The following is a 12,018-nucleotide window of genomic DNA, read 5'->3' as shown; positions in this document are numbered from 1 at the left end:
TCACCTAGTTAATAAACTTTAGATAGTTGTTTACAGGATTGGCTACAAGCATTTTTTTTTTGGTCGAGGATCTAGAGTACCAACTGATCTGGGGTAAGCGACTGGCCTCTTGGAACTGGAATCTACCTGAATATTTTTTTGATTTTTGGTATAAGTGATCATTTATCATGAAGTCTAGCTTGTTTGGGTGGCAGGATAGACTGGGGAGTCTAAGGGGAATGTCTGTAACTCCATGTTAAACCTGTTATAGGGATGCAGGAGTTCATATTTGTTTCTGGGTTGGTGAAAACTAATGACAGAAGACACCAACAGTTTGGGGTGTCTGTCCTCTTTTTGACAGTCTGCCCTGAGGTGGGCACCTATGGTCATGACCCACTCCAGGCGTGCAACACCCATATTTGAGAGGTATGTTCTAACTACTAGGCTACAGGATTAAAAGGGGCCCCAGCACCTCCTCCTCTGGGTGGGTTTGCAAATGCCGGAAAATAAAAAATTACTCATTAACATTTATGAATCTATGAAAAGCCTGTACAGAGGCTTCCCCACATTACAACATCATGGCCACTGAAAGCATCCATAGTGAGACAAAGAACAGCAGCATCACTGCCTGATGCTGTAGGTAGTGGCCAATGGAAGCAATTCAACTCAGTGATGGGCAGGACCTTCTTTGTGGAGGTCCACTCCTGGAAGTCATTTAAATTCTATTGAGTTTAACTCAGAGATTTGGCCCTGATGCACCACTCCTGCATTATTCCAGTTCTATGGACTCCGTGGATTAAAATAGGTTTATATCAGCTAAAAGTGGAATAGCACAGTTGTGAATCTGGCTCATATTCTTTCAGAGTATTTGAGATAATTCTACCAGGATTTATGAACTCTGGGCCAAAGTCAGCCCTGGTAGAAGTAGTACAACACCTCTGCAGCCAATGGTCATCATACAGACACCAGTGCTGAAGTTGTAACTTCTTAAGCACTCAGATAATGAAATGTGATAGAATATATGGGCCAAATTCTTGGCTGTTGTAAACTGGCATAACTTCACTCAAGATAATGGTCCATATCCCCAGATGGTGAAAATCAGTATCTCTCAATTAGAGGCAGTGGATGAGACATAGATAATAGATCCTCTATCTATCTATCTATCTATCTATCTATCTATCTATCTATCTATCTATCTATCTATCTATCTGAAGGGTTAATGTCTAGCTATTCCACCTGGAAGCAGGCGGGGCACACCCTGACTGTTTCCTAGAAGCAATGCACACATTGCTCTATCCAAGGACAAGGGCTAGATATGAACCCTGAGAACTTGATTGCTTGGACAGCAACTGTGGGAGGTTTCTTTAGCCTGGGCTCAAGGCCTGAGAACCAGGATTGTAGTAGATAGAGGATGGTAACTAAGCATATGAATCAACGTCATACATTCCTTTGTGTAGCAGTGTGTAATGCTTAGGGGGAGAAATATAATAAAAGGAGAAGGTGGAAGGCAGGGGGGGCAGAACAGCCCATCTCCGCTGACCAGCCTGCTTGCTTGCATAAAGCTGTGTTCTGTCTCATCACTGAACCGCAACAACTGGCACCCAAACGTGGGGCCCTCAGCACTCACCTCGCCCGGCAAGGGTTTCAGACACGTCACTCATCCACTTCGTGGATCCCGGTGAGTAATTTTCATTGTGGTAAGTATGGGAAGCTCCCTCTCTGCTTTGCAAGTGCAACACCGCAATGAGCTGCAGTATTTGCTGCGTAAGGCTCAGCATGACTGCCCGGCTCGAGAACTCACTCTCCTGCTACAGGAGGTGCGTGCCAAGTGCCCGTGGTATCCTGAAGCTGGAAGCCTTAAGCTAGCGGACTGGGAGCGATTGGGCCAGACATTGCACAAAGAGCCTCGGGCACCCGTGCAGGCTTTACATGCCTGGCACCTCTGCCGCGACGTGGTACAGCGTGTCGCCTCGGACAGACCCTCCCTCGCGAGGCTGGTGCTCTCGTCGCCCCCGTCCGCCCCTGCAGCCATCCCCCCTCCTGGCGATGCGACACAGCGTGTCGCCTTGGAAAGGCCCTCTCCAGCACCAACAGAGGAGCTGCCGATCCTGCCACCCCCGTCCGCTCCTGCAGCCATCCCTCCCCCTGCTTCGCCCCCAGTGCCTCTATTACCACCGCCTCCCTGGCCTTCCCCACCGGAGCCGGTGTGTGATCACCCTCCCCCCATGGGGCCCCCCGGAGAGTCATCTGCATCTGCTCAGAAGCTTTCGCTGGTGCAACAAATGGTTCACGCGGCGAAAGCTCGATCAGATCTTACAGCAGAGGAGCTGGCTGATCTGGTCTCCGTTTGCCCGGTGACCTGGCAGAATGATGACCAGGGCAACCCCGTGGGCACCTGGACCACTCTGCCATACTCGGTGGTTAGAGAGGTAAAGAAAGCAATTCGTGAATTTGGCCTGACTAGCACCTTTGTGCGTGGTCTCATTGAAGGGATGGGTGCTGGGTACTCCCTAATCCCTGAGGATTGGAAAACGCTGCTGCGCATGATGTTGTCACCCAGTCAGTATGTTATTTGGCTTAGTGAGTATCGGCAGATGGCAGAACGCCAAGCCCAGGTATATAGAGAGCAAGGTATCATTTATGAGCATTTGGCAGGGGAGGGCCAGTTTGCTACTATTGAGATGCAGTCTCAACTCCCTCAGGCCGTCTTCCCCATTATTTCCACCTGTGCCCAGCATGCTTTCAAGAAGGTCCCGGATTCAGGCAAGCCTACCAAAAGCTTTGTCAGTATCCGTCAGGGTGCCTTAGAGTCCTTTTTGGATTTTACCAACAGATTGCAGGAGGCTATCCTCCGACAGGTGGATAACACTGAGGCAGCTCACGAGCTCCTGTTAAAATTGGCAGTTGAAAATGCAAATGAGGATTGCCGCCGTGCTCTCCAGGCAGCACAAGTCTCTGGTATTTTAGAGCTCTCAGACATGCTGCGGGCGTGCCAGAACATTGGCACACAAGCCCACAAGGCTGGAGTTCTGGCTGCCACCCTCAGAAAAACTGGGAAGGAGGGGAAGCGCTGTTACCGCTGTGGAAAGGAGGGTCATTTTCAGCGGGAGTGCCGCTCATCTAAGGCACCAGCCCGACCCTCAAAGAAGTGCCCCAAGTGTGGGAAAGGTTATCACTGGGCTAATCAGTGTCGTAGCGGGTCAGGAAACCGCGCGACGGGTCCCCCCCGAACCCAGGGCCAAACGGGGGTGTTTCCTACTCAGGCAATCGCTCCTCTGCCTTGGAATCCGTAGACTCTATGAGGGCAGCGACTGCTGGAAGTGCAGGGCTTGATTTGATCATGCAGGAGGACACTGACTTTCAGCTGCCAGGGGAGGTCTGTGCCATACCTACACAGGTGACGGGACCTCTCCCTGCCGGCTTTGTAGGTCTTGTTCTCCCTCGCTCACATGCTGGGAAACAGGGCTTTTTTGTCATTCCAGGGGTCATTGATGCTGATTACACTGGCATTATTAAGGTTCAGGTGTGGACTCATCTTCCACAGTCGCTCCCGCGTGGACGGTCAATTGCACAATTGATTTTAGTCCCCTATCAGGTGCCAGCTGCCGAGGATCGAACTCGGGGTGGAGGAGGCTTTGGATCGACGTTGTCTCACTCGCCGTCTCACAGCGCGTCTTCTCCACTTGTTGCTCTGACAATGTCAGTCCGCCCCTCGAAACCTCAGTTAACACTTCTTTTAAATGATGTTCCTTTTACAGGGCTGGTGGACACTGGAGCTGACGTTACAGTGATTCGTGATCTGGAGTGGCCGGTTAGTTGGCCAACGGTTCCTTCTAAAGAGTTGTGGGGGATTGGGGGTAGCAAACCCGGGCGCCAAAGTTTGTCTTGGGTCACGGTCTCTAAACCAGGAGGCCGTGCCCTTGCTACAATCCGCCCTTTTGTGCTCCCTGTCCACCTCAATATTTGGGGCCGTGATTTACTTACAAAGTTAGACACCACCCTCGATATTAACATCTGATGGCTCTCCCCACCGAGGTGTAGTCACTTATCAGTTGGGTGACCCCCCTCATTGGCATTCTCGTTTTACACTGCCTCAGCGTTCTGCACAGCGTTCAGAATTGGCTGCTGTTATTTTGGCCTTTCAACTTTTTGCTGATTGTCCATTTAATTTAATTGTGGATACCCATTATGTTTATCAGGTAATTGATCATTTACCCCTTGCCCTCATTACCCCTCAGGTTGATGCAGACCTCCTTCGCCTGTTTTTGTCTTTACAGCATCTTCTTGCCACTCGTTATTTCCCTTACTTTGTTGCTTATATTTGCAGTCATACCCCTCTGCCTGGGCCACTCACTGAGGGCAATGCACAAGCCGATCGCGCGTTGCGTGGTCAGGTAAATTCCCTTTTTTCTGACCCCATTGAAAGCCATGCCTTTTTTCATCAGTCTGCCTCTGTTTTGGCCCGGCAGTTTCACATTCCTGCTGATCATGCACGTTCCATTGTTCGTTCCTGCCCCCACTGTGCTGCTGCTGCTCCTACTTTTTCTTATGCCGTTAACCCCCGAGGTACCGCAGCAAATCAGCTGTGGCAAATGGATGTTACTCATGTACCACAATTCCGCCCCTATTCATTTTTACATGTTTCCATTGATACCTATTCGGGATTCCTCTGGGCAACCCCACAGCGTGGGGAAGCCACTAACAAAGTTATTCACCATTTGCTGGCCTGCTTTTCTGTTATGGGTCGCCCTTGCCAAATTAAAACAGATAATGCCCCAGCCTACTGCTCTGCAGCCCTCTCCACCTTTTGTGCCCGCTGGGACATCCGTCTTAAACACGGAATCCCTTATAATTCCACGGGCCAAGCCATTGTTGAATGTGCCAATCGCACACTCAAAACCTTGCTAGATAAACAATTAAAACAAGGGGAGCTGCGTCTCCGAACCTTAGGAGACATTCAACAACAAATGTATATCCTCTTGTTTACTTTAAATAATTTAACACTGAATGCAGATCAGCAGACCCCTGCGGATCGGCATTTTCACAAATCTGAGGTACTGGAAAGACCGCGTGTCTTTTACCGTCAGCTGCCCGATCCACAGTGGCTGGGCCCAGCACCTCTAATCACTTGGGGTCGGGGATATGCTGCTGTGTCTCTCCCTGCAGGACCGTTGTGGGTTCCAGCCCGGTGCGTGCGACCAGCACTTAAACAACATGGCATGGCACCAGGGGCTGTCGAATCCCATACCAGAGTTTCAGCTGACCTTGGAGGAGACCGCGTTGCCCCCCGAGTCCACAACGGCGGGACGGAAACGGAGGAGGCGTAGCGTCCCAAGCCAGCCCGTGACATGGGGAGCAGTAAAAGCGTTGGTCGCCACGGCTCAACGAAAACTGGCAGCAGATCAGCAGCCAGAAACTCCTAAGACTTTGTTTGTGGCGATTCTCGCCCAAATCACTGCTAAATTCTGTGATGATTGTGTGCCTTTTGTGCCTGCTATTTCCTGTAGGGGTTGGCTCGGAAGCGCCTCCCCCGTTACAAGTCCGAAGGAGAATAAGATACTGCTCTTTGCTTATGCTAATCTTTTCTCCCAGTACTCTAGCATGGCTAATTGGGGCCCGGCCAACTATACTCTGCCTCGCACGGCTATATCCCTTCACACACCGTACCCGGCCGGGGCTCACAATGTCACCTGTGCGCGTGTAGTTAACTGCACTAGTACAAAGGTGCCATTGGGCTGTCAAAAAATTTCTCAATCCCTTTTAAATTGTTCCCATGCTGTTAATGTTTCATATAATTATGGCCATATCATCCTATCATCAGGATGGGTTTTTACTTGTGGTTCATGCACCTTTAATTATATTCCTGCAAATTTAAGTGATGGCACCCTTTGCTGTCTTAGTAGAATGATACTTATATTGCCTTTTGCTGGTCACAATTGTAGTAAAAGAAGTGTACCCCTTTTAGATGATTATATTGCAGATGTTAAGCTTTTGGTTATTTTGTGTTTGTAATCATTGGGCTTATTTTTTGTTGTTGCTGTGTACAATGTATTCCTTCCTTGTTAAGACTTTGTAAAATTTTGCCCTGGAAAGCTCCCCAGGTTATGTCCTTGTCTGTCTGGGAGTTAAATAGCATGACAAAACAAATTGGCGGCTACCATGAGATGGCCAACTTCAATAAACAAAAAAGGGGAGATGAAGGGTTAATGTCTAGCTATTCCACCTGGAAGCAGGCGGGGCACACCCTGACTGTTTCCTAGGAGCAATGCACACATTGCTCTATCCAAGGACAAGGGCTAGATATGAACCCTGAGAACTTGATTGCTTGGACAGCAACTGTGGGAGGTTTCTTTAGCCTGGGCTCAAGGCCTGAGAACCAGGATTGTAGTAGATAGAGGATGGTAACTAAGCATATGAATCAACGTCATACATTCCTTTGTGTAGCAGTGTGTAATGCTTAGGGGGAGAAATATAATAAAAGGAGAAGGTGGAAGGCAGGGGGGGCAGAACAGCCCATCTCCGCTGACCAGCCTGTTTGCTTGCATAAAGCTGTGTTCTGTCTCATCACTGAACCGCAACAATCTATCTATCTATCTATCTATCTATCTATCTATCTATCTATCTATCTATCTATCGCATGTTATAATTGCCTCCACAGTTCTGCAAACAAAAATCTGATCTCAGTGCTTAATTCAATGAAGTTCCAGTCTCACTACTTGCTACTCTGACATAAATTGGTGGAACTGATTTTAATCAATGGGGCCAGAAGCCCAGCTGACGTCAATCAGGGTAGCCCCAGCAGAGTCTATGGACCACTTCCCTTGCTGCTGCACATCAGCAGAGCTCCACTGAGATCAATGGGCCAGATCCCCAGCTTGGGTAAAGCAATGAATATCCATTGAAGTCAGTGGGCCAGATCCCCAGCTGATATAAATCAGTGTAGATCATCTGAGGTCATTGGGCCAGATCTCCAGCTTGGGTAAAACGATGTAAATCCTCTGAAATCAATGGTCAGTTGCCCAGATCCCCAGTATAGTTCCATTGAAGTCAGTAAAGCCAGCGTTATAAAATGGAATTATGGAGATTTAAGCATTTGAGAACATGGCCCATAAAAGCAGTTCATGGTTGAGAGTTACTTCACAGGGAGGCATCTATGCCTTATTTCTGCCTTTGGTCCAAATAATTGCTTTGTGTAATACTTCCAGGGTGGGGAGAAGTTGAACCCAGTGGTGGGGTATCCATCCCCTTGAGGGACTCTGGGACACCACACACACACACACCCTAAAAACTGGATGGGATCTTGGAGTGGGAGGATCAGGTTGCATGTTTACACTGAAAGGTTTTGAGGTAAGAAGGGTGGATGAAATCTCCTCCCCATATGTACTAGAGAGAAAAATTAAACAGGACCCCTGATGTATGGTGGCCTGCTAGCAGAATGTTTATTATCTGAATAGTTGAAATGTGAAATTCTGGAGGGTCATGGCAAAAAGGTCATCTAGGGAATAAACTTTTCCAGGAAATAAATCACTGGGTTCCTCTCCAATGCTTGTCAAGCATCCTATTTCCACCCATTTTTGTATAGGATAGATATATGTCACAGTTCAGTATTACTGACTCTGTATTCCCTCTCCATGGTCCCTTTAGGGCAGGGGTTCTCAAACTGGGGGTCAGGAACCCTCAGGGGGTCATGAAGTTATTACATGGGGGGTTGCGAGCTGTCAGCCTCCAGCCCAAACCCCACTTTGCCTCCAGCTTTTATAATGGTGTTAAATATATGAACAAGTGTTTTTAATTTGTAAGGAGGGTTATGTTCAGAAGCTTGCTATGTGAAAGGGGTCACCAGTACAAAAGTTTGAGAACCACTGCTTTAGGGCACACACTCTTGTATGGAAACTCCTCAGGCAACTCTCTGGAGCTGAGACATGCATCTCTCTCCCTCCTTACTGGGTTTTTTTCCAGGCTACACAGCCCCTTGCCTACACTGTGATATTCCCAGAAAGCTTAAACAGGCCAACATCTGCATTTTGCTTTCTCTTCTAAGGCAATGAATAGTGTAACAGCCTGTAGTGATAAGTTACCACGCGAGTCTTTCTAAGCAAGCACATTTGTACTTAAGGTGAAAGCATTACAGAGAAGAAATATGGAAAACAATGAAAGAATTTAAACACATGCTAAAAAGCTTACTAGAGGTCACCCCAACTCCAATCTTGGGCTCTGGTAGATGACAGTCCTTCAAAAACCACAGCTGGTTACAAGTTCATAACTGTCTCAGATTCAGAACAAGAACAACCATGAATAATTCATTCTTTCCTTTAGATAGCTCAGGCCTTTAATCTTAGCATCACATAATAGGTGATCAGAAGACAATACCATGGCGTCACAGTCTCAGTGCTGTGAAAAAGCTCTTAATGAAGCTTAGCCAGGACTCTGGTGCAGTGTGTCTCCTCTCAGGGCACTCTTTCACTAGGGCAAGAAGCCTGCTTGGCTTCCGTGCTTCCTGGGTCTGACTTTGGAGTGTTCAGCACCCTGTTCACCCTGTGAACTCCCTGCAGCAAGTCCATCTGGATGTCACACCTGGAGAACCTTATACACCCCCAAAGGGCCCATGCACACCAACTTTGCAGTCAGAAGTGACTCTCAGCCAGCACTGTAAAACAGAAGGTTTTATTAGTCCAAGGGAACACAGGATAGAACAGTGTTTGTTAGCACAGAAATCAGGAACTTTCAGTAAAGTCCATCTTGGGGGGACCCAGAACTCCAGAGCCCTGGCCCTCCGCCCTGAGTCACAAGCCAGGAGACTGACCAGCTTCCAGCTTCCTGGGCTCAGTCCCACCTGTTGCCTCTCCATCCTTTGTCTCTTTCTTGGACAAATGGGTCACCTGGCCTGCACCTCTCACTTTGCTCTCCAGTCTCTGGCTGATTCTTGTATAGGATGGGGCCTGGCCATCAGTTGACAGGCTGCAGAGTGTCGGCCATTCTCTGTCCCCAGGCAGCAAGTTGGTAGTCACACCTACCCTCCAGGGATTTCTACAATGATCACACACCCTTATCCCACCACCTAGATACTTGAGTAATACATATGGGAAACTGAGGCACACACAGTATTCAGAGAAAACATTAAGAATATTCCTACTTTGTCACATCTCTCCCACATTCAAGACCAAACTGAGCTGGTCACTTTATCCAGTGACCTGGGGAATTTCAAACCCCATCTCCCCTCATGACAAAGCATGGGCTATAACACTGGCATTCCCCGTAACATGGACCACTTCCATATCATAATCCTGGAGGGCCAGACTCCATGTCAGCATCTTGGCATTAGCCCCTTTCAGTTGGTGCAGCTTTTTAAGACTCCACACCTGGGCCAGAGAAAGGCCCCCTTCTCAGAGCAGCGCTTAAAAAGGCTGGGTTGGTGCAGAACCAGAGGTAGGAATTTACATTCACCTCCCCCTAGAGATTCCCCAGGCAAACCACTTGACTCAGTTTGCCTCTAAAGACCATTCTTGTCTGGCCCATTGCTCACTAGAGTCCTTTAAAGTTCATAACATTTCCCATGGTTCACATCACATCTCCTCCCTGATGATGATATGTACAAACACAGCCCAAAATAATACATAAACGTTGAATTGAGCACATGGACTCCAAAGACTTTCAGGGACTTACTGTATCTGTCCCATGCACAATGTTTAAAGACCACTTAGAAACGCGTAATTGATCTGGCCTGTAGTGAAGCCTCCCAGAACTGTGTTCTGTTTAAGAGAGTTTTCACAATGCACCCATCATCACAGTACCTTAGTGCTATCCTGTAGCACATTCATAAACAACTCTATAGTTAACTGGGATCCTGCTGTTCATTTATGAATATGAGCCACTGGACTGGGGAGGGAATATTAACCTATATACTTATTAAGAAGTAAAAAGGATCTTGGTGAAAAAACATCTTGCTTATAATTTTGCCCAGAGCTTCTTTTATCTCCTGGTTTCTCAGACTGTAAATGAGCGGATTTATTAGTGGGGAAACCACAGTATATACAACACAGCAGCCAGCATGTCCTGATACAGGGAAGATACTGATACTGGCCTTAGGTACGTATATATTCCAGTGCTGATAAACAATGAAAACACAACTAGGTGTGGCAGACAAGTGGAGAAGGCTTTATACCTGCCCTGTGCAGAGGGGATTCTCAGCACAGCAGGAAAGATGTGAATGTAGTACACAAATATTGAAATGAAGAAAAATAAACCCACCAAAGCACTTAATACAATAACCACAATTTCATTAGTGCTTGTATCAGCACAAGAAAGTTTCAGGAGCTGTGGGATAATGCAGAAGAACTGATCAACAACATTGGACCCACAGAAAGGTAATAGAAAGGTATTAGCAGTTTGGAGCAATGAATAGATACAGCTGCTTACCCAGGAACCAGCTGCCATCTCTGCACATGCCCCTCTGGTCATGATGATCCTGTAACGCAAAGGATGGCAGATTGCAATGTAGTGGTTATACGCCATTGCTGTGAGAAGGGTCACCTCTGCAAAGGCAAAGGTGATACCAAAATAGAGTTGAGCAGCACATCCAGAGAAAGAGATCAGCCTGGTGTTGTTTAAGGAGTTCACCATGGACTTGGGGACAGTGACGGAGATGTAGCAGATGTCTAGGAAAGACAAGTTGCCCAAGAAGAAGTACATGGGGGTGTCAAGGTGGTGGTCGAGCGCTATGGCTGTGATGATGAGAAGATTGCCCATCAGGGCTGCCAGGTAAATCACTAGAAATACCAAGAAGTGTAAAATCTGCAGCTCCCGAACATCAGAAAATCCCTGGAGGAGGAACTCAGTCACAGTGCTTTGGTTGGTCATTTCCTACCATGTGGAGAGAAATGCAAGGGTAAAAGCCAAGGTGAGGGTAGAAAAGAAGAAAAGAGGACAATATATGTACTTATTCCTATGTAGAAAAAAATCTGGTTCCTAGAACTAATGCAAAGGGTTTCCTTCTTCTCTAAGGTCATTGAGATCCAAGGAGAAAGTACTAGCGACCAATTATTCTCAGTGAAACATTTATTTGAGATACTTTTTACCTATTTCATGTTCATGATATGTCCTAGAGCAGCTTGCAATTTTCCCAAACTTATTTGCTTTTCAAAATGATTCACCCTCATTTACATCTAGAGAAACCGGTTGGGTCATATTCTCTGCTACTGTAAATTTTTACCTTCTATAAAACTGTGTCAGCTTACATCAGTGGAGAATTTGTCTGGCTGTTTTCAAATTATGCCCTCAATTATGGCAAGTAGAATCCTTATAATTAGACTTGGCAGAATTCAATATTTATTTTTGTAACTTCACCAGCCAATATCAATCTTAATTTTTAAACATTAGTATTACCAATTTATATTTTCACAGCTGCAAAAATTTATGAGTTTTAAGCATTTTTTCCTGGCATTTTATCTATTTAAATTTTCACAGTTGCAGGGAATTATTGGAACGGTATCATACAATGGGGGAGACAGACAATGCTTTTTAACGACATTGAGATTCAAAAAATTTAAGGTTTGTAACTATTAAAATACAAATTGTTAACATCATGTCAAAATATACAAAATTAAATAGTTAAAACTCTACTAAGTTCTCAAGTAGCATTTTTCTTATTTTATCGAGCAGTATCTTTTTATTATTATCAATGGAAATATGTTTTGTTGGTTTGTGTGTGTATGGTGAAATTAATATTTACTAATATTTACCAGAAAATCTCTAATTCTTCCAAGCCTACTTATAATTCAATACAGAGGACATGGGGGGAAAGTATCAACATTTTTATATACAGTACATGTGGAACCACATTTCTTTATAATTTTTCTTTCACTGAGATCTGGAAAGGAGATCTGGAAAGGAGATCTGGAAAGGAATACTGTCCTGTGATTTTGCCCTCAATGACACCCATGAAAGAGAATTGGCATGAGAAGCGGCTCTTGTAGATGCAATTTCTATTGAATTCAATCTCCTAATAAATTTGTGCTTAAGATTTACTGTAAGTGAAAACTG

General features: G+C 46.2%; 2 protein-coding genes across 3 annotated transcripts; one reads left to right on the top strand and one right to left on the bottom strand.

Moving 5' to 3' along the window:
• The first annotated feature begins 1,669 nt into the window (after nt 1-1,669).
• Nucleotides 1,670-6,171, top strand: LOC311529737 (endogenous retrovirus group K member 21 Gag polyprotein-like). 2 transcript variants are annotated; one of them, XM_084645933.1, is made up of 2 exons: nt 1,670-3,790; nt 5,146-6,171. In XM_084645933.1, exon 1 carries the CDS (start codon nt 1,683-1,685, stop codon nt 3,270-3,272), a length of 1,590 nt encoding a protein of 529 aa, XP_084502059.1. In that variant the 5' UTR covers nt 1,670-1,682; the 3' UTR covers nt 3,273-3,790; nt 5,146-6,171. The 2 variants fall into 2 exon arrangements, with proteins under 2 accessions (XP_084502059.1, XP_084502060.1); XM_084645934.1 differs by having other exon boundaries at nt 4,307-6,171.
• A 3,816-nt stretch (nt 6,172-9,987) lies between these two features.
• LOC311529760 (olfactory receptor 14A16-like) lies at nt 9,988-10,836 on the bottom strand (the record flags this gene model as incomplete). The annotated part of the gene is made up of 1 exon (XM_084645959.1): nt 9,988-10,836. The coding sequence occupies one exon, from the start codon at nt 10,834-10,836 to the stop codon at nt 9,988-9,990; it is 849 nt and encodes a 282-aa protein (XP_084502085.1).
• Nucleotides 10,837-12,018: the final 1,182 nt, after the last annotated feature.

This window comes from Lepidochelys olivacea, assembly GCF_965140295.1.
Source record: "Lepidochelys olivacea isolate rLepOli2 genome assembly, chromosome: 13".
NCBI classification, from domain to species: Eukaryota; Metazoa; Chordata; order Testudines; family Cheloniidae; genus Lepidochelys; species Lepidochelys olivacea.
The sequence above is the reverse complement of the archived record's forward strand: the minus strand, read 5'-3'. Positions and strand labels throughout refer to the sequence as shown.